The sequence below is a fragment of the Protopterus annectens genome, chromosome 7.part0, assembly GCF_019279795.1.
Source record: "Protopterus annectens isolate FY-2018-M chromosome 7.part0, PAN1.0, whole genome shotgun sequence".
In the NCBI taxonomy this organism is placed as follows: domain Eukaryota; kingdom Metazoa; phylum Chordata; order Ceratodontiformes; family Protopteridae; genus Protopterus; species Protopterus annectens.
The window spans coordinates 272,017,869-272,041,600 of NC_056739.1; the positions used below are offsets into that span (position 1 = coordinate 272,017,869).

Here is a 23,732-nt window from a genome sequence, read left to right on the forward strand (position 1 = left end):
ACTGTAAAGGTAGTAGTGACACAAATGCACAGATACAGCTGGAATTATGTGAATCCATTGAATTGCCCTTAACTGTACAGATGGACTGTGACCTACCTGTGCTGTAACTGCTTGTACTATGGAATGAATGCAGTAACTGTAGTACTTGTCACAGGGTTATGTATTCTGTTAGAGCATACTTTTGAAACTATACATTTTCACTTTAAACAGTCATAAGTAATCAGACATTAGTTTATTGTTCAGTTGTATTATTGTTTTCTAAGGAGGTCTGAATAGACATCCAGGTTTTTGATGAAACCAGTAAGCATTTTCTTCTCAGGAGCAAAGCTTCACTGTTGTCTAACTTAAAGTATTGTGTCAGGAGGCAGTTGCCTTCCATAATTAAAACAATTTGAAGATAGTCTGTTGTCTACCACCAAAGATGCAAAGCAAATAAAAGTCATTCATACACTTCAATCACCACAGCAGGTACAGCTGCAGGTTTCTTAACCTTATCATCCACAGATACCTTAACGTCTGGATTCTAAGTGGATTTGGGCATGGGGTAACACACAACACTGATCAGTTACTCCATGCCTGAGTCCAAAAGGTAGGACTCTACCAGTTCCTGTTCAGTGTATACTAACGAAAACTGCCAGGACCTTGCACCTGATTCTAAAAGGGGAATTAGGCTCACCTTGCTGAATAATATGGTGCTGTATGTAGATGAGGTTCACCAGTGCACAAGGCCAGTTCACTTGAAAGGCCCATTGAACTGAGTAGAATACTCTGCAAGGTGAAAGTTCCACTTGTATGTGGTATTACTGGCAGTAGCTGGTGTAACTTCAATGCCTAGTTCCACACAAAGGAGAAGATGTACTGAAGGGTAATGGAAGTACGGAATGGGGAGAAGCCTGAGACTGTGCACATACATGGCTGTGTTCAGTGTGAGTCATCTGAGCTCTTTTGAGGATGGCATACAGTACCTTTTTGTTAATAAAAGAAGTATGCACTTGGGTTGTTTACAGGCCCTACATGCCTGTCCCTCTTCCTGGATATGGTTAATGCAGGTGTGATGGCCCTACAGGTGAAACTTCTGTGATGGATGGCCTCATGGCCATGCAGCTCCACCTATATGCCAGTCCTGGTGTTGCTTTCTACTTGCAATGCCAAGTTGAACATACAGATGCAAATTACGTACTTCAGGGTTGTGCTCAGAATAGGTAATGGTGTTACAAGGTACTGCATTTGGTGAGCCCTTGGAGAAGTAGATTGCATAGTTCAGTGTACTAAGACATGATAGCATCTCCTATCCCACTGTCTCAGTGCTGTTGTTTTGGAATCCATCCCCAGATGTTCATAGTAGCATACATGCTGTCAATGCCAGTGCTTCTTAGGACATCTGTCTCTTTCCAGATTTGCTCTAACATTTGTTCCAAACCTGATTTGACCGATACACGTCTTCACAGACAAACCAAGATGAATTGCCGCAGTATAAGTGCAGGTCCTGAACAGCTCTTATTAATGCTAGGGATCCCTTTAGGACCATACTTGTAGTTTCTCACACAAACTTGGTCTCCAGGTGAGAAAGAAACAGACCTTTGTATGTTCATCAAAGGTCTCTTTCTGAGCCATAGCCGGCCTTAGGCATAGGCCAACTAGGCAGCCGCCTAGGGCACTGGTCTAGGAAGAGTGTGTTTACAGTAATTGGATGATGTAGGTAGACCAGGGTGGAGGGCACAGGGTGGTGTTAGGTGGTGCTGTGAAGACCTTTTGCCTAGGGCACCAGTTGACCAAAGGCCGGTGAGTTTTCCATTCATTTTTTGCTTTCATATCTGACAAAGCAAGTCAGATGTGGATCTCAGTCTTCTTAAACGATCTGACATTATCTGAGGAGCTGAAGAATAACTGTGAAAGTCTTGTTTAAAGAGTCTCACCTTTACATTTTCTTCATGCCTTCCTTCAAAGTCTGTACAGCTTTTGCTGCGAGGCCAAGGAAATGATGCGATAATTATATCACTGATAGCATTCAGCTTCATAAACTCTGTAAATTCCATACATGTGAAAGAAGATTCATTATCCTACAGTACCTTTTCTTAATTCCATGGTTGCCGAATGTCTTTCTTGTTTTTTTATTAGCTGCATGTGAAGTAGCACACTTCTCACACACACACACACACACACACACACACACACACACACACACACACACACACACACACACACACACACACACACACACACACACACACACATTCATTCACTTAATTTGATCATCTTCCAAAACTAGAAGCATTTTTCTGAGTTATAGACAAGTACAGCCCACTTTCAATCTTAACCATAGCTGCTTATGCCATTTTCAAATCTATATAGCTGAATTTGGTGGTGATTTACTGTTTGTCTGACATACACCTACACCTTAACTTCTTTTTTCATATCCCAGTCCATGTCAAGTTACTTTGACTGTGCTTAACTCAGCCTTTCATTCTGGACTTTCCAGGGTTAGCATGTTCAGTCTTATCGAATGACCTTGTGAAGGGAATAGGACTAGACCCCCTCCCACCCCACATGGTGCACGCAGTCATGTGAGACATTTAATGCTGGTTTTCAGGAAGAATGTGGCATTTATGTTGGCCTAATTGTTCTAGGCCATCCTTTCTAGACATAATCATGCACTTGTAAAATAAATTACATCTCTAGTATAGTCCTCTGCTCATTTTGGCTTAGGCACGGCTGCATTATCCATAAACACCTAGTAATTCTTCTTATCAAGTTTGTGCAAGTAAGTAGGCTAACGAAGAAGGAGGAGGGGTCAATAGGCAGCTTACAGGTAGTCTGATGGATACATCTACATTAGTGTGGCACTTTTCTGATCTATTTTTTTTTTATTTTGGCAGGTGGTGGAACAAGAATTCAAGTTGTGATTTTTTTTTAACCATGGGTTCATGCTTCTTAAGCATTTCCTCTAGACATACCCACCATCAAGCTGCATCTCCTGTGTGGTACCTGTGGTGGTTGGGGTGCAAGGAGCAACACAGTATAAATGACTACACTCTGAAAAAGTTTTCCAACGCCAGATAAAAGCATCAAGGCAGCCTTAGCTTTGTCTGCTGTCTTGCAGACATTTTGGCATTGCTCATTCATCCTGCAGAACCTTTTCACATTTTTTGCAATACCTGGTCAAAAAAGTTTGCATAAACAATGTTTTTACATGCATTATGCTTGAAGGCCTGAGAAAACAGTACCATGGGCTATGGCCAGAAGTGTCAACTGTATGGTTTTGGAACTACAAACTCTTCTTTCTAGTCCCCCTTCAGGCGTCCATTTTCTGTAAAATAACTTCTTGTTACAGAGGCTCTTTCTGATCTTTAGAGTCCAGACCTCTATGACTACCATCTTCAAGTTATGTAAAGTGGGCTATGAGAGACATGCCTGTCACAGCTTTCTGTTATTCTCCCAGTTCCCCTTCCAATGTCTAGTACTTTTTGACCACTGGTTCAGATTTAGGCTTACTCTAATGACCATCTATTTCTCTGAAGTAGCCTTTTCAAGCATAGGTACAGCATTTTTTTACATCTTTTCTCTGGTTCAGGCTGGCTGGTTTTATTCAGTACTTTTTTTCTGGAGTAATCACATCACCAGTTTCTATAGGTGGTATGTGTGTAAATGGTAGTTCTCACCCCTGCTGCCTACCCCATGAGCTTTTCTCCATGCATGGCTCGTCCTTAATTCCCCTTACAAAAGAAGTTTAATATCTTTCTACTGCTGTAACGCAATTTTAGGCTTATTGCTAACAACTATCTTTTCCCTAAAGTAGCCCCTTCCAGACGAAATCCAGTACCTTTTGACACCTATGGCTCAGATTCAGGTTTGCGGTTATCAGCTATTTTTTTTCCTGAAGTAGCCACATTCCTTATTAAAAGTGTAGGCAATGACTAGGTAGCATCCCTGATGCCTTCCCCACTTGCTTGTCACTATGTCTGGCTGAATGTATATGCATGTATACAAGGTACTGCAATGTACACAAGGTACTGTATTTCCTATCAGGATATGTGCTAGTTATTAACAAAACCTGCTACCCTTTTGTATGCCTTCCCAGTCAAAATGGAGTCTTGCCAGTGGTACCTGAAGAAGTGCCCTCCCACACTCCTAACCAGAGTGGACTGTCCAGGAAAGAAATGCTATTTTTTAACTGCAGATAGGAAATGATGCAGTATCCCTTTAGCAATATTTCAGTACTTTTTACCAAGAAAGGTTACAGGTCCTTATGATAACTGAATCAGCTGCAATTTCAAGATAATCCATCACTACAGCAGCATTGCCATCTGTAGCTCAATAACGTGTTTTTGTTCCTCAACCTGTCTGAGTGGACATTTGGACTCTACATGCCACATATGGTTAATCTGGAAAAATCTAATTCCTGGACCTTGGCATCCTGGAACTAGTGACTCCCCCTTCCTTGTCTGTGGAGCCAATTGCAATATTTTAAATTTCTCCAAATAGGTAAATCCCTTTTATGCAATTGTGTCCTGCTGTTTAAATGTAGATCTTCCATTTTGCCCATCTCTTCAGCTGAGGTACATTCCTATTCTTTCAACCAAATTCACCCATCCTCTGGCACAGTACTGAGTGTTTGCTTCCTCATAATATTTTCCAACAGTTCAAAAGCAGTAAACATCTATTCACCCATTTATGAAATTAGGTACTTATTTTGCAATGAAATCATTGATGGTATGTTTTTTCTCTGATATTCTATGATTATTTTTTTCCATAAAATTTATAGTTGTGAGCTTAAAATGTTCAAAAACATTTCTGTATTCAGTACAGTCTGGGTCTCGCATCTTGCTGACGGAATGTATAGTTTTGCTCATAATCAGAGGAGTTAAAAGCCTTGGCCTACTGATTGTCTTTAAGGTGCTGGTATAAAACTATCAACATTCTTTACACCGAGGAACAATTTAGTATTGATCTTGCGTTCAGGGAATAGATTTTTACTTCCTTTTGCTCACGTGCACTTGGAGAAGGGTTATGAGTTCCATCTGACATAGTCACTCATTCTTCTTGGAAGCTTCATGCTGACGATTCATCTCATGTTTTTGGCTTTGTGCTGTCAGTTCCTTTCTCTTTTCCCTAACTCATTTCCCTTCTCCTGTGTCTCAAAACTGTTTCATTCTTTTGTCTGCTTGTTGGATTCTCACCTCTACTCCAGTTTGAGTCTCTTTAATTCACAGTGCATTTGAGGTCATCTGGAGACATATTGGGTGACCCTTTTGCTATGTACCATACAGCTATAATCTCCATCATTCTGTTTGCATCTCCGGTGGACTCAACTTAATCTGTACACAAAGTGCCTATTAAGTCATGCTAGTTCAAACCAGTATGTGAGATACCTTTTAATTGGTATGATTTGACTAGCTGTACCACTGGAATTTTGGAAAATTCCTTGAGCTCATCTAGTCAATTTCCTATGTGCAGTGTAGACTGCTTATGTTTTAACATGGGTCTGAAAGGGTACACACAGTTCTTGGTGACAAAAGACTGTTTTGCAGGCTACAGATGTTCACTTTGGAATATATCCGTTTCCATGCAAATCAGTTATTTCAAGGATGGAGGGAATAGTGGTTTGACTCCTGCACATTAACAAAGGTTTATATGTGATGGTCAGTGACTACAGTCCCTAGATCTGCATAGGTGACAACCAAGTAAATCTGCAAGGGGTAATTAGCCTTAAGAGTGTATCGCAGATGTGCATTGCTACCTTAGGTTATGACCAACAGCTTCCACACCCAAGTAAGTTTCACAATGTATAGCTACAAAACAGTTACAATACTGGCTGTCCTGGATTTTATACATCTATGTCTAAGTCCAGTGTCTTCCAATGCAACCATACCAATAGTTATTGACTCTTGAATAAAACTATTTTCATAAACACACACAGAAACATACAAAATGTCTCAGAGGAGGGCCTACTGATACCTGACCAGTGCCAGTATCCATTTCCTCCTTTCGCTTTGTACAGTGCACTTTTCCAGTAAGATGGTTAATACATTATAATCAAATAGTTTGTACTGAGAAAAGAAGGATATAAGCAGTAATATCAATGCTGCAGGGATACCCTTATAGAGTAATAAAGTACAAAACCCTAGTAGCAGTCTTTTGTAACTGGATAAATAAAACAGTTTACTTAATAGAAAATCTGGCAAAAGAATAGAACAGAGCAAGTCAGTTAATGTCTATACGCAAAACAATAACGCAAACACTTTTAAGCGAATACTCAGCATCAGAATAACTGTAGTTGCATATAAATAGCCTTATTCCACCAACTTTCTATACAGTAATTCAGACCAAGTATTTCTCAGACTTTAAAAGCATTCTGTAGCTGCATATAACACCCAGACTGATTGTCAAAGTCTGAGCTTATGATTCTGAGGAAGAAGGTTGTAGTTTATCTCCTCTACAGTTACTGCAAAATACTTTACTGCTTCCAGATTTGAATATAGTTCATAAATCCATATTTTAAAATAAATGAGAACTACAGAAGTCCCTGATTTACGTTTGTCCGTGTGTAAGATAGCAGTCCGAACAAAGAGAAAAAGAACAGCGGTTCTGGCTTGGTGCTTTTTGAATGCCAGTGTTTTCCTGTCAAATGAATTGAGATGGCGTCAGAGATTTTTGAAGACTGGTCCTTAGAAGAATGAATAATGTCTTCTATGTATGCCGCGATAAATACTATACTATACTATAGTGTGATTTTTTTTTTAATTTCTGCAATTCGTAACAGCTTTATGCTGAGAAACTAAAATACTAACTTTTTACCATGGCAATGCGTGTGTTGTATTTTTCTGTAGTTCGTTGTCTGCTCATCATTCCTGTAGCTAGTTTACAAAGATGCAATATGTGAGATGGTAAATATGGAATTCTAGTGCTAACAGACTGCTGACAGAAGACCTGGCAGAAGCAAGGGAATTTTATTTGGCTTGGAAATCTTGAGGACAGTGGAACCAATCTGTTGTCTCACTTCCCCTTGTTAAGTAGGTTATACAGTGCCAGTGATTGCATCCCAGTACTGTCCCTTTGAAGGAGAGTCACTAAAATGGGCCAGGAATTTAGGATTTGTTGGTAATCTTCTGATGATTTTCCAGCAATTTTCATGATCTTGCTTGAACAAGATAACAGCCTTCTACTTAGAAATGCCTCTGTTATGGTTGTAAAAATGGGAAAAATCATTTTGAAGTGCTAGGAATAACTATATGTAGGGCATAAAGGCTTGAGAGTGGCAGTACTAAATTGATGAGGATTTTGTAGTTACTGCTTTTCATTAGAATGTAAACTAAAATTGCTATAATTTCAAATATCTGCTATAAAGGAGAGACTATACAGAGCAGTATTAAATGAGTAAGTGTATATAAAGAAATGCAGAAAGCAAGGGGATAATATTTTAAAGGTATGCCTGCCTTCAGTCTCACCTTCCCTTACATTGTCTTCTTGGATATAGTGTACGCACACAGCTGACATGTTGCAACAAACTTCCTGAAGTAAAACTGAAAATATTTTATGATAATGTATCACACTTTCATAATGAAACTGAAAGTGTTTATAGCCGCACATTTTCTCTGTCTAAAGTATGTGATGCATTGTGTTGTCATAAATGTTCCCAAAATCCCCTGCAGGTAATTTACATTTCAGAATTTTTGCACATCTTGCATGTTTGTATGCCTGTGTTTATTATGACAGATTAATTTAAGAATATTTTCAAATTGTAAACACCTCCACTTTGGAACTACTGAAAAGGGTAACACAACATGTTCACTGTAAGGATCACTGGTGCTGTATAATTCTCTTTCCATTGCATTTGGTTGAAGGTGGATGTCCACCATTATGATCTGAGAATTTTAGAGGACAATTCCAGTGAACAGAGCTGATCCCATGCCATAGGTGTTGGCGTAACAAATGGCTAAAAGGGGTACAGCTAGCACCTTGGAATGGTTCTTTTCTTCTTCAATGTATGATCTGTCAGTCTCTTCCAGGTGACTTCCAGAGAATAAGTATCCCGTTTGTGAATATTTCTATTGTTTTGAATATTGACTTTGAATTGAAGCCGTGGTGCAGGCCAGCTGCTCTAAGGGGGAGCCTTCCACCACTGGAATAAAACATAGAAGAGCGCAGGAATATGAAATACCCTAAAATGTTGACAGCCCCAGAGACTTAAGGAAGGGGGACAAGAGGTCATTGTGATGTCATCTAATCTCTTGAGGCCTGCAGGTGTCAGACTTGGTGAGATTCTACCTCATGTCCACAGTAATCCCGCTGAGACCTAAAGCTGCCAGACGGGATGATGTTCCTTCTCATGCATCTCTAGTCTACTATATTATTTCACCTGGATATCTTCCTGGCATGATGTCTGCAGAGGCAGGCAGTAAGTAGACTTATACTGCTCATGCCTCAAAAGAAGTTTCCAAATGCTTTCAGTAGAATATTATCCCTCCAAATTATTAGCCACTCTCTTTGTTTTTAATTTCTCCAAATCTTTTCGGTTTATAATACCATGATGGGAATGGACCCCATTCCTAAGTCAAAGTACGATTAAAGTTCATGAAATTAGTATTGTTTCACTCTTTGATGTCAGCCAAAAGTGCTCTTTGCAGTACCCACAGTGTGCGCAGTAATGACTCCTTCTGTAATTCGTACGGAGTTACATGTATTGGTAGCATATCTAAATATGATTGTAAACTCTTTTTTGTAAGACCCGTTGCTCCGACTACTGTTGGAACTATCTGGGAATCTTTCTTGCACATTGCTCTCATTTCTACTTGCAAATCCTAATATTTTATAACTTTGTGTTCTCTACATTTTGTTCTACTTAATTATCTCAGAGTAGGTGGGCTGGTCCAAGGACACGGGCACAAAGGGAGTGCCGCTATTCTCTTCTAAGGACTCACCATTTCAGAGATCTGCTTAGGGGAGGGGAGAAACCTAATCAGATGTGAAAGACCCATGCTAAATCTGATATTATACAATGCCTCCTCTAAAACGTGCACGCTGATTGGCCAGCCCAACCAGCGTGCCCGTTGTAAATCCCTCAATATACTAACGGAAAAAGGTCCGGTCGCCCGGACTTTTTCCGTTAGTATAAACTACTAATCTCGCTATGTTAAAAGAGTTTAACATAGCGACACAGGTTTAAAAAAAGCAACGCAGATCTCCGTTGCTTATTTTAAAGCTGTCTCGCTATGTTAAACCCATTTAACATAGCGAGACAGTAAAAAGCAACGGAGATCTTGCGTTCTCCGTTGCTTTTGCCCACAGCTCTGATGTACTGCGTAGGCATGCGCAGTACATCAGAACTGCCGCGGAACACCAGACAGCTGCAGAAGGGCAGCAAAGAGGCATTATACAATGCCATTATTTAAGAAAAGTAATTATTTCTTTTCTTAAATAATGTCATCGTATAATAGCAATAACCCACTTCTGGGTGTGGGTAATGCTGGATTTACCCACAGTTGTCTTTGTTTTGAAAACCACGCCAACCGTGGGTAAATCCAGCATTACCCACACCCAGGCATGGGTTATTGCTATAATATGCAGTCATAGGGCACTTGTTAACCTTCACCAGGGCTCAGAGAACAACTCGCAACATCATACTGAACTTGTTTGATTCCTCAAACATTTGCCTGTCAAAATACTTTTGACAGGTTTTGCATTCACATACTAGTTCTGGTTAGGAATGATTTCCTTTGGGAATGGTGTTTGATATTTAGTTACTAGGTGGCATGTTTCATAGTAATAGCAGGCAAAATACTTGCATCTAGAAAGAAACACATTTATGATAGACTCATACTGAATTTGGTTAGAGGTTATTAGATTGTCTGTGTCTGTGTGTGCATGCATTTGTCTGTCTGCCTGTCCAGTGTGTCTGAGGTAGGAGATGGACACAAAGGGTTAAGACAGAAAGGGAAATTGGTGTTTTGATGGAACATGGACTAATGCAGAGTGGGAGGTTCCCCATTGTGTTGTTCTTATCTCATCTAATATAGAGGGGATGACTGTGGTTGTCACGGCAGGGCCTGTAACCAGCAGTTATCATGCCACTGCATGGTTTGCTGTCCTGAAGTAATATCCAAACGTGGCTCAAGTACAGTGGTCCAGAGTTATAAGAGGGTGGACTTCAGGCTGCCAGGAGATTTGAAGAACAGTGGAAGAGATGTAGCATGGCATTAAGAAAGAAGTGAGGAAGGAATTAAAGTATGCACTGTGACCAGTGTGGAAACAGCGACAAACAACTTAAATAAAGGGATGTAAAACAATCAATCCCTGAAAAAAGAAAAGCTTATGCAGGGATGGGAACCAAGAATGCAACAGCTGAACAATGGCAATTTAACTGATTCCAGATGCTGCAGAACAAATTAACTGAAAATCACTTTAATTGTACGTGACATTGCCCTTTCTCCACTGATATGTGACTATGGAGTTAGTACATATAAATTGGGGGATGGGACCTTACCCCCTCCTTATTGTGGGTAGATATGCACACACACACACACACACACACACACACACACACACACACACACACATGTGATAACCGAGTATAGCCACTTTATTGATGGTGTTCATCTCAGATGTGTAATCAAGTAAATGAATGCATAAAAGTGAACACAGTACTGTATTTCATCTCATTACTACAGATGCATACATTGCAACCACCTTTACACACACACACACACACACACACACACACACACACACACACACACACACACACACACACACACACACTGTTAAAAATACTTAATGTTTTTCCACAATAATGGCCAACATTGTATTAACACAGGAATAGTAAAGCTGGGTATACAAGTACGATAACATGTAAACTGTTTAATTCTTCTGGCAAGAACTGAATTTTTTACATGTATAAATGTTGTATAGAAAAAATGTAGGATCACTTCGAGAGTGAGAGATTGAGCGGTACATAGAAAGGCAAGCAAGCAGATACAAAGAAAGATATCTGATCAATTTAAATCCGAAGGGAGGAGTAGCCCGGCTTAATGGTTAAGTAAAGCTCATTACAGTTTCATAACAACAAAATAAATGAACAAGCTCCATGTTAGTTTTGCCTTTATCTTTGCAGCTGGAATGCGTAGTATACAGCAAATCAGTGTTCAGTTTTAGATGAAGACTTGTATTGTTTTCATTGTTATTCTTAGGCTTATGAAAGATTCACTTGTAATTATCCCCAGATCAATTACACCTTTTGTTTACCTGAACCATCAAGAAGACTGCTTTCTAAGTAGCATGCAATTACTTATTCATTTATTTTATTCATTCTTTAGCAGTGTACATGCACTGGTTCTAATCCTTTACTTGGAATGTCTAGTGAAAGCAGGTATTCTTGAAGAGAGTAATGTAGTGAATACAAAAGTACATAATGTGCTTTTTAAGACAAAAGACAATTACAAAAGTAGCTTCAAGCAGAGATGTGAAAAAAGAAGTTATGTACTTACCATAACGTTCCATGTGAGTTGTTGTTCTCGCCTTAATTCTTACTGATGGGTTCAAAGCCGATCCCTCGGCTTCCGAGTCGGCCAAATTGCAAAGCTCGAGGTCTCCAAACAGCTTGAGGCTGAAACCATATCCCATGATGCTTCTCTACTTCCCTCAGATCTTGTTTGCTGCCAACTAGTAAAATACTCACAGAATAAAAACACCATACTTATATTTCCAGTAACCGGTGAAAGGAAAACCTCCTCAGAAAAGACCAAAACAGGCAGAAGGAGTCAACTCTCGAACTTCCAGACACTGATTGGGGGTAGGAGGGTGGGTTGTAAGAATGAAGGCGAGAAGAACAACTCACATGGAACGTTATGGTAAGTACATGACTTCTTAATGTGAGGTTGTTCAATCTCACTTTCATTCTTACTGATGGGTAGTGTCCCCAGCACCACAACCTCGGGTGGCTCACGGGAGTACATGTCTAAGGACAGCAGAGCCAAAGGAAGCCCTGTCCCTAGAGGTCTTGTCTACTTTGTAATTAATAATGAAGGTATGTGGCTTTGACCATGTGGCTGCCGCACAAATAGAGTCTATTGGTAGCCTGGCCGAAAAGGCTGTAGAAGTAGAGACAGCTTTAGTTGAGAGAGCTTTAACTTTGTTTTCTAAGGGAATATGTGCAGAACTATAAATAAAAGATATACAGTCCGAAAGCCACTTAGATAAGGTAGGTTTGGAAACTGCGGCACCCTTCTTGGAATCTGAAAATGATAAAGCTGGTCCGATTGTCTATGGTCTTTTGCCCTGTCTAAATAGAAACAAAGTTGTCTGTGAACATCAAGCTTGTGAAGCATATACTCCAATTGATTAGTATGATTAGGAAAGAAAACTGGCAATTCAATGGTTTGATTAAGGTTGGATTCTGAGCAAACCATTGGTAGAAAAGAAGGGTTTGTTCTGAGGGAAACTCTATCTTTCTGGAATATCAAATATGGATGCCTTACCGAAAGAGCCTGTAATTCTCAAACTCTGTGCGCAGAGGTGATAGCCACTAGGAAAATAGTTTTCCACAAAAGGAATTTAAATTCACAGGAAGATACCGGTTCAAATGGAGGAAGAATAATCTTTGACAGAACAAGATTTAGATTCCATGGAGTAGTGGGGAATCCAACAGGAGGCCTCAAATGTATTGCACCTTTTAGAAAGGCCGTCGCCATTGTATGAGACATGACACTGTCCCCTAGTTCACCAATATGAAAATTTGAAATAGCAGCCAGTTGACTCAAATAGTTGCTGCTGTGGCTCCTTCGTTAAATAGTTTGGTCAAGAATTCCAATATATGCGATATGGAAGCCAGGAACGGATCAATGTTGTTTTGCTGAGCCCAGATTGAAAATCTCCTCAATTTGCTAAGGTAAAGTTTTCTAGTTGAGGATTTATGGGAAGACAATAGTATATGTTGAGTTTCTGCTGACAAATTTTGGAACCTGGCTATTCTTGGAATTGGAGCAGCCATGCTGTCAGTTTGATGGACTGTAGAGAAGGGTGAAGAGTTAGTCAGAAGGTCCGGCACTGGATCCAGGATCCAGGGCTCTTCCAAAAGATGAGGCTTCAGGAAGGGGAACCAAATCTGATGAGGCCAAAAGGGGGCTATTAAGATAACTGTCCTTCTCAGGACACTGGCTTTCTGCAGAACTTTGGGAATTAGCGGGAAAGGTGGGAAAGCATAAAGAAGACCTGGTGACTAATCGTGTATGAACTCATCCCTCAGGGACTCACCCACTGGAGGGATTAGGGCAAAGTAGTTGCTGCATTTGGTGTTTGTGGGAGTTGCAAAGAGATCGCAGCAAGGCTGGCCCCATCTGCGGAAGATCATTTCCGCAACTTCGTTCTTGAGGGACCACTTGTGTGGCAACAGAATTGCTCTCCTTAGTTTGTCTGTTATCACGTTGGATTTCCCCAGGATATGCATTGCTATCAGAAAGCGCTGGGTGGACTCTGCCCAATGCCATACTCTCAGGGCCTCTCGACATAGGGGATAGGATCTGGTCCCTCCTTGTTTGTTTATATACCAGACTACTGACATGTTGTCTAACTGAATTGCAATGGTCCCCAGAGGGAGAGAGTCTTGAAAGGACTGCAACGCTAAGAGTACCGCTCTCATCGCTAGGATGTTGATATGCAAGTGAGCCTCGTGTTCTTGGCATATACCTTGGGCTGTCCGTCCCTGATAATGCCCCCCCACCCGATCAGGGAGGCATCCGTGGTCACAGTTGCAACTGGACTCTGGAGAACAAAGGGACGTCCCATGGTTACAGATTCGGACGTCAGACACTACCGAAGGTCCTTCTTGCATGAATCGGTTATCCAAACTGGGTGATCCATAGGTAACTCTTGAAAGGTCCACTGTGTGAATAGTAGCCATTGAAGAATGTGCATGTGTGACCTCTTTAGAGGTATTGCAATAATAGTTGCTGCCATGGTGCCCAACAGTCTGAGAATCGCTGATGCTGGTGCTCTGTGCTTTGAGAGAATGTCCAGAATCAGTTCAAGGATAAGTATTCTTTCCAAAGGAAGTTTTAGGGACATGTTGATGGTGTCTAAATCTGCTCGTGTAAAGACAGTATGCTGCTATGGCAATAAGGCAGATTTTTTTAATTTACTGTTATCCCCAGTTGAGAGCAGAGGTCTAAGGTAATGCCCCTTGCCTGAATGAGATGATACCTGGTAGGTACGGTAAGGAGCCAGTCATCCAAATACAGAAACACCCGGATTCCTTGATGCCTCAAGTGAGCCATAACCACTGCCATACATTTGGTAAACACTTTGGGGGCTGTAGTGAGACCAAAGAGCGGGCTCAAAACTGGTAATGACTGGCCCTCAGCCGAAAGCGCAGATGATTCCTGGATGGCCTGGCCATCTTTATATGGTAGTACACATCCTAGAGATCTGTTGAGCACATCCAATTGTCTTGTGTGACCATCCAGAACTTTGTCTTTTATACAGATTTGTTGAGTCTGCTGAGCTCTAATATTGGTCTCCAGTCCCGTTTTCTTTGGCTCTAAAAAGAATCTTGAGTAAGTTCCGGATCCTTTCTGGTCTGCCCGGACTTATTGGATGACTCTTTTTTTCTAGCAACTTTTGAATCTCTACTGTTGCTACATCCTGAAGACTGAGTGGAATGTCTGGGATCTTTCTTAATGGTTTTGGGCATGAGTGAAATGGGATAATATAACCTCTGAATATTATACTTTGTACCCAGCTGTCTTTTGTGATTTTGAGCCAGGCGCCTAGATACAAAGATAAACGTCCCCTGACTGCCTCTAGAGGCAGACAGGTGGGCCTCCTTTCAGGAGCACTGATAGGGCTTCCAAAGGAACTGATCCCTGTCACCCTGGTTTTGTGGACCCTCTCTGCCACTTGGGTGGCGCCTCCTGTTATTGCCCCCTCCTCTGCCCCTGGGGGGGGTTTCACCTCGTTTGTCTGAAAAGGCTCCTTGGGCTTTGCTGAACCACATTTTCCCACCCCGTTGGCCTTTGGGATAAGGTCTAGTAAGTGTGGAAAAACGGACTCCTACAGTAGATAGAGTCTTTCTGTCTTGTTCACATCTGGTGAGGGTCTCTTTAAGTTTAGGTCCAAAAAGTGGGGAACCATCAAACGGGGCATTCACAAAGGATGACTTGAAAGGCTCCGCAAAAGAACACAAGAGCATCCAGGAATGTCTCCGAAGAGCTATTTCTGTACCTGCTGCCCTACTCATCCCATCAGCTGCGTAAGATACGAGGTGCAAGGAAGAGTTGATGATGAAATTAAGGGTAGCAAGCTGAGATGTAACCACCGTACTGCACCCTGAAGAGTATCTCCAAGCTCTTTTAGGAGATCTCTTTAAAGCCTGGTAAAGTGAGTTAGATAGTTCAAAGATTGAAAGGCAAATGTCGTAGAACTGAACATGTGCTTGCCAAATCTGTCCATGATCCTAGACTCTCTATTAGGAGGATGGACAGACGTAGAGGTCTCTGACATCTCTTTCTTAGTGGCTGCCGCAACCACCATGGCATCAACAGGAATAGGTTTGGACAAAAAGGTCTTGTCATGAGGTGCAGAAATATATTTGTTTGGTCTTCTAGGGACAGGTTCCATGGTATCTGGTGACTCCCACGCCCTTCAAAATAAAAGATCCATGAACTCATTGAAGTTCCCCAAGAGGTGGAGAATCTGGACCCAAAAGCTTTCAGAAGCACCGATTCATCATTGGAAGGGTTGATGAGCTGCCAGACACCCCTCTGTTTCAGGATCTCTAGGATATCCACTTAAGATGTATCCTCAGAGGGGGACCTTGGGGACCCTTCTGGCTTCTCCAAATAGGTGTTGGATGTGAGAGATTCCTGTGGGAAATCTACATGTTTCCTCTTACATGTCCTCTTTCTAGGGACCTCCTCAGTGGGAGCTTCTGGGGAGGTCTCAGAAGAGCAGGGTTCCCCCAAGGGGGCTTCCTGAGGCTCCGGGTCCCTGCACTTATGATGGATCTGTGATGATGGGGAAGATTCCAGTGCTTTAAGGGAGGAGGTCATCTGCTCAGAAGTTGTGACTGTCTGGGGGGACAAGACCCTCTTCATGGCATTGAAGGCACCATGGCTTCGATGTGAGGAAGCCCCTGGTCCAAAGACATCGAGGACTCCCACACCAAAGCCACTGGATCCGATCCTGGGGTGGGTGCCAAGCTCATCCGTGCTGAAGCCTCAAGAGGAAGTGTCAGAACCGAAACATCGGTTCAACTCCCCTCCCTGGAACTGAAGGGTGAGTGTCAGCTCCCAGAGTCTGCAGCCGGGGCCGAAGACATCAGGATTGTCAGTGCCGAGAGGCCAAACATGGGTGTTGGCGCCGATGGCTCCACAATCAACTGATCAGCTCCCTCTGGCTCCGAAGGCTCAACTCGAGTCGGAGGAGGAGCAGCAAGTAGGGCAGATGACTTGATCGGCTCTGAAGCTGCCAGAGTCGAAGCCGATAACATTTTTGGTAGCACTAGATTCTGCAATAATCTCCTTACCACTCGATCCACATTCGAATCCGATAGTCTGGAAGCTCAAGAGGAGGCCACGGAAGGAGCAGGTGAAACCAGAATTGGAGACCTTAGGGTTGGAGATACCTTCTCCAAAACTGGGGACTGACTCCTACCCACTACCTGAACAGTTGGCTTCGCTAACTGTGGAGCCGAGTCAGATACCTTCCTTGATACCTTTGGAGACGAAAGGCTTTTTGTCTCCGAACCAGAGACAGAGGAGGAAGAAGAAGCAGGTTTTGGCTTTTCCTGAGGAGCCGAGTCCAAATCCGATTGAAAGGCATACTTAATAAGGCCCCTTTCCACTAACTTTCTTTTTCTGTCTGTCAGAACCCTAGTACTAAAACCATGGCACACAGAACACACTTCCTGAAGATGGACCTCTCCTAGGCAATAAACACAGATGGTGTGACCATCTGTGAGAGACATTTTCTGGTTACATTTAGGGCATTTTTTGAAGCCCGACTTTACTTTTTCAGACATGTTGTTCCAAGTAAAAAACAATCCACTAGAAAAACCCACAATGTCAGTAAACAACTAAACTTTTGATTAAGTCCACTGAACAGAAATTTTAAGCCTAACTCGGCTGTAAAGAAAAATTAAGCCTTCCGACTAAAATACTGGATCTCAATCCAATTCAAAACACTATACTACTACAAACTTCAACAACCTTTTATTTAAACAAGGCTATTTGTAAAGAAAGTAAAGTCTAACTTCGGCTATAAATGAACGTAACTAAGCCAAACCGGCTAGAAAGCTAAACTAAGGAAACTAGAGCCTGAACTTGGCTACGAAGGGATAGGGTAAAACAATGCCTGAGCAGGCACAAAAAACGGCCTAACGCCAGTAAGGGAAATCACAAAAAACTCCCCACAAAAACAGAAAGAAGTAAAGGAAATACAAGCCTAACTTCGACTAAGGGAAAGGTCTTCTCAATAGATGTGAAAGGAAACCAATAAAGAAAATATTTGTACTTAACTGACAAAAACAGCCTGAGCTGAAGGAACATGCTCGATCTGTTGCAGCGGCAAACTAGATCTGAGGGAAGTAGAGGAGCATCATGGGATAGGGTTTCGGCCTCAAGCTGTTTGGAGACCTCGAGCTTTGCAATTTGGCCGACTCGGAGCCGAGGGATCAGCTCTGAACCCATCAGTAAGAATGAAGGCGAGATTGAACAACTTCACATTGTTAAGTATTCAGTAATACTGTAAAGGCATCTCATGATGATCTGTTGTAGGTCAAGTCCTCCTCAGTTTCTTTGTTACAGACATACCTGAGGGAAAAGTGAAGAGGATCAACCTCTTTGCTGATGAAAGAAATTTAAGTGTAGCAGTGGATGCTGAGTCTGAGTCTAGCAGATCTGGAAAGGATGATCCGTGGAGTGCCATTGATGGCCACCAGAACAGGAAAAAGCCTGGAGGTATTGGTCAGACCTTGACTAGGCCACTGGGAGCAGAATGAGAGGGCAGTGGCAACAGCAAAAAGATTGCTGTTATATATGAAAGGGGGTGATGTATATCAAGCTAAACTATAATGCTTCCATTCTGCAAGGTCCTGGTCAGACTTAGATTTGTCTGCTGCTGCAATGAGTTTAGAGGAGAGTGACCAGAGAGGCTTATCCAGGGTATGGAGGAAAACTTATATGACTAGTAATTAAAGGAGCTAGAGATTTTCACACTAAAGACCAAATGACAGGGATGGATATGATACTGGTGAAAATCATGTCAAGGAGATGTAAAGGGATCTTCCTAAACTGAAAGTAGGGAGCATGGGCAGCTGTTTTACAGATTAACTATTCCTTTGATCTTCAAAATTACTTTTTCTATAGACAGGATTGTAGACTTATGGAATGGGCTTAGGTTCATAGGTAAGTATTAGAGTAGCTGCACTTGCAGGCATTTTAAGCTTAGTGAATTTCCCTTCAAAGGTGAGAATTAAACCATGTACCTTGTGTCTGTGAGGTAAACACCTTAACTATTATGTCAACCCATGACCCCATAGGTAAGTACTATGCTAGCTGCCGTTGTGGGTCATTATATGTCTAACCAATTTCCCTCACCAAGAAGCAAACCCTGTAGCTCTTGTCTGTGAGGTAAATACCTTAACAGTTATGCCAACCCCCAACTGTAGATAGAACAGCTACCGTGAAAGGGAATCCACAATGTGTCCGAGAGGACATGGGAGAGATGGAAAAAAGGGTAATGGAGAAGGAAGTGAAAGGGGAGGTATAAAATTAAACCCTTTTAAATACAGACGAGGTAGGCTTATTGACTCCCTTTTAAAGGACAGACGAGGTAGGCTTATTGACTCCCTTTGCCATCATGCAAATGGATTGTAAACTGAAACTATTCATATAAATTCCTGTCAGTTACATTCTCCTTTTATTGGGAAGACACTGTTGAGAAGCTGCCTAACTACTGTAAGCTGATCAGTGTTGTTAGTATTAAGGGCACAACAGATTCCAGTATCCAGGTTCTAAGACTAAGAAAGCTCTTTTTTATAGGGAAAGATTGTTTGTAGGGCTGTTTCACAGTCATAACAGCTTCTGAGATCTACAGGTGCAATATGATTTAAGAGAAAAAAAACTTATTTAAAATGTGAAAAGAAGCAGATAAACTGCAGTTCACAGGTCTAATGCTTTTATTTAAATTGGAAGATGTACATCTCTTATCCAGAGTTATGCAGTAATATACTGTTTTTATCAATGTGGGTCATGAACCAGCTGTAAATCAGATTTTGGAAGAGGCAGTGACAGGAAGACGTACACCATGTATAAGTAAGGATAGGAATATGACTTTCCGTGTAGTCTATCACCGTAAACTTGATTCCGTATATGGTGCTTAAATTTGTATGTTTGGGTCATGGGTTTGAGATGATTAGTCTTGAATGTTAACATATAGTCATTTACAAAAAAATGGCCGTAGGTCTGAGTGCATATGCATATATGAACGCGAGTGCCCGCACATATGCACAGCATGTGTATGTGTGTGGTATGGGAGGACAACCATGATAGGGCTAGCAAACAGCAGTGTAAACGTCGGCTCTGGATGATGGTCACTGTTGATGTGACACTCCAAACCCACGTGCAAAAATGGGAAAAAGGGAGTTCTGGATAGATGGATTCCAGAAAGTAAAATAATATTCTAGGAAGATAAAAGTAAAGCCAGTGCCAAAAACTAGTATATTTTGCAGTGCTGTAGTTAAGAAGCTGCTGAGACATAATATGTGAAGGAAGTTACCTGCAGTACTGATTATATGAAGTTTGTAAGATAAAACTCAGCGGATAACAACTGTTCTTCACTCATCTTGGTCCCCCATCCACCTCATTGTGTGGACTCTCTTCTTTTCTAAATTATAAGCAGCATTTGTATGTTTGGTAAAGGTCAATATAAAACATACATAAATGTAATAATGAATTAAGAGATAACATTTACACATTTCCACACTCAGCACAACACCCTTACATCACTTCACAGGATGTGAAATGCCTGCAGTTTAAATATTTCAACTGTGTAGAGTCCATCATATGTTTTTATGAGTAAAGGGATAAAAGTATTGCTTAATATTTGCAGGATGCCCAGAAGTAATTCTGTGGGAAAAGGCACATCTCATGCAGCAATCAGAATATTTTTTTCAGATGGTTCTTACTCTTCGGTCACCCAGCAAGCACAGATTATAACAATTTAATGTCATGGCATTTGCCTGTACAACTGTTTGTTAAAATAGGCTAACAGGATAGGAGCAGCAGGAATATTGATTTAAACTACTTTTTGTAAGCACTTGCATAAAACGTGCTTACAGTTCTGATGATGGGAGAGATGGGGGTTGAATTTGGCTGGTGACAAGCAGGGACACATTATATGGTAGTTAAACCCAAGTTTAAGCAACTTGTTGTGACTCATGATGAGTAAGGTGCAATTACAGTTTCATTTTTGTGGGAACACTAAAACCAGTCACGGGACAAGTATATAAAATGAAGTTCTTGAATCAGGTTGCATTATATAGAAGGGAAAGTCAGTGTTCTATACAAGCTATAAGCAGCTTCAGTGTTGATTATTTCAAATAAGGGAAGCAATGAGTATGTTTATGAATGAGCATATATGCACCTTCATGTTTATTTGGGGGTGCGCATCAGTTCTGCAATAGCCTCATCATTTGTTATGCATTCTTGACTCAGCTGTAAGCAGCCTGAATTAAAAGTGACATGTTTTTTTCAAGCAATCTAAAGTAAAAAATGAAGTGACCTTTTTTCCTTAAAATATTAAATTAGAAAACCTAGACTTACTTTGTTCTATCAATCCATGGATTTATCCAAAGATGAAGAAGTAAAGCCATTTTATTTTACTTTTCCTTTTTCCAGTGTGAACTTGTATACACATTTTTCCATCCTCTACCAAGAGATGACAAGTCAAACACCAACAGCAATATACCAAAATATCCAGGTGAGTGAATAATTCTGCTTCCAGTTTTGGTCTGCCAGAAAACTTTTGTTCAAATATTTGCAATTCACTTTCATATGACTTGTTTTTCTTAGATTTTAATAAAATGTATTGTGTTATATGATACTGCTGGGCAATGAAAATCTAGTCAGTTTTTCATAGTTTCATAAGTATTAGGGCAGCTGCCCATACAGGCCATTTTAAGCCATGCCATTTTCTCTTTTTCTAGAGGCTGGCCTTACCCATCCCATGCTCAATAGATAAATATTACCCCCTAATGATGATAACTGGGATCGTACCATAGATAGGGTTGCCACCTTTACAAATGCCCAAAGTGGGACATTTTTGGTACAAACATCAGATTTTGCAGGGCAAAACATACCCACGGCCAGTACAAAGGACAGAAGTTTGCTTTTTTGCCTAAATAAAAGCTTATTCTTGTAGCATTTTAGTTGCTTATTCAGTTTCTTATAACATTTAGGTGTTTCAGATACAGACTAACTGTTTTATGCAACTATTACATAAAATAAAGGAAATAATTTTGTCCTAAAATCTCAAGACATTTCCAATTATTACATTTTTTTTGCAGGACATAACTGCCCAAAGAGGGACTGTCCCTCGCAAAGTGGGACAGGTGGTAACCCTAACAATAGATAATTTGGGGAGCGGCATGCATGGGATAAAGCATTTAGGACCCGCCTCTGTTCACTAATAGTACAGGGGTCAGTCCAGGGGTAAATTTTCTGTTTCCCATCCATAGATCCAAGTTGACCTTGAATGTGGACAGGGATGAACTTTGTTTTATGTAGATGGCAAGTCTGTTCCAGAGCAGTAGTATCCTTTGTGAGATATACCTGTCCCTCCAAACCATTCTGATGATGATGCAGAAGAGGTTAAGATCACTAGAAGAAGTATTTCTGATTACATTTGACTTACTGATGTGCAGTAAGTCCATCAGTATTGGCTCAGTGGATGCCTGTTATGCCAAATACAGGTCTCCTCTTAGCTGTCTGAAAGAAACATAGTATAGTGACAGAGATTTTAGTCTGTCCAAGTGGAACATATTATTTAGGCCTTGTATCCTTTTAGTAAGTATCTATGTGGGTGTTCCAGTTGTTGAATGTGTCTGGACAGATACATGCCAAAGGGGGCATTATTATACTAATGATGGCTGAGTAAAAAGGAAGAATGACTTCTCTAGATTTAGATCTAGACACAGTCCCCTTGCTGTCAATATAGTAAAACTTTTAACACAATTGACACATGTTGGTCAAAAGCTAGGTCACTATTCACATAAGTTCCCAAATCCTGAAAAACTAGGTCATATTGTCAATGCGGTAGTTCCTTATGATGGATGACTAGCCATATGATACAACAATGCATTTTTTTCAATTAGTTTTAATCCATGATTTTGGCACCAATAATTTATTTGAAACAAACCTTCCTGCAGGATGACTAAGTCATTTAGGTTTTCAATAACTGCTCCTGGCTTGCAGTCATCTGCAAACTTAGCCAGAGCCCTTTCGTATTTGCTCTTACTTCAGAAAAGTAGATGCCAAACAGGAGAGGTCCCAGCACCAGAACCCTGTGGACCAAGATTGGAGTTTCTGGCCTACGTCAGCCCTTTCTTCTGGAAACTGTAGTGCACGACATTGTGGCAAATATATTATCTCTTATTAGGTAATGTAAACACTGATTTTTTTGCATTAAAGTCTACAAGTTAAAGTTTAAAAATGCTGAATAAAGAGGTGACAGTTTATCTCAGTAATGCCTGTAGGCACCCTTTAATGCTTTTTACATTCTGAAAGCATTCAAGCATTGTTGATCTGTACATTTTAACTTGTTGCTGCTTGATAACAATTGCAGAAAACCTTGGCTACTTAATCTCCTAACCTCTGTAAGGTATATACTCACACTCACTGCATCCCTATCTGTAATGCCCAGTCCACACTGTATATCTAATATCCACTTCTCCTATTAGCTTCATTCCACACTGTATATCTAATATCCACTTCTCCTGTTATTGGCTTCATTCCACACTGTATATCTAATAATCACTTCTCCTATTATTAGCTGCATTCCCTACTATATATGCAATGTCCACTTCTCCTATTAGCTTCCTTCTGTCCTATATATCTAATGTCCAGTTCTCCTATTATTAGCTCCATTCTCTACTGTATATTTAAGATCCAGTTCTCCCATATCAGTTTCATTCCCTACTATATATTTAATATCCATTTATCCCATTATTAGCTGTTCTGTCACAGCTCTCAACATCCTATCATTTCTACCCTCTTCACTGCTAAAAGTTCCCTCCATGCTTCCGTTTACTATTTACACTCTATTGGCTGGATCACTTTTACCTCACTTATAGTGCTTCTGGTATGCAATGCATATTTTATGATTCTATATTGTATAATTTAATTACATCTTTAGTCTTACTGTACTGCTGTTACTATGTATGTAACACAGGCTGAGTGTACAAATGGTCACATTTGATCAGTGCTTATAACCCAGTAATAAATAAATGGCAGCAAGGATACAGAAATGCTGTTCACTTTCTTTGACGGTGCTATAATTACATTGCATACATAGCACTACGTAAGCCCTGATAGCTAGTTAAGGGGTCCTAGATAAGCTGTGAGGGGCAGACATGGTTCAGACATCTGCACATGACAATATGTATAAACAGTAGTACCACAGCAGTGTCCTTTTGTCCTGGACCTATGAACATCTTTAACCCACTTTTACCCACAGCAGTTATAATA

At 40.8% G+C, this 23,732-nt stretch overlaps 1 protein-coding gene across 1 annotated transcript in view; it reads left to right on the top strand.

Annotated features, from left to right (window-relative positions):
* PIK3C2B (phosphatidylinositol-4-phosphate 3-kinase catalytic subunit type 2 beta) overlaps positions 1–23,732 on the top strand; it is a 1,063,900-nt gene that overhangs the window by 964,754 nt on the left and 75,414 nt on the right. The window contains exon 30 of the mRNA XM_044076750.1: positions 20,886–20,967. Coding sequence (XP_043932685.1) covers positions 20,886–20,967 — 82 coding nt within the window. The remainder of the gene's footprint in view (positions 1–20,885; positions 20,968–23,732) is intronic.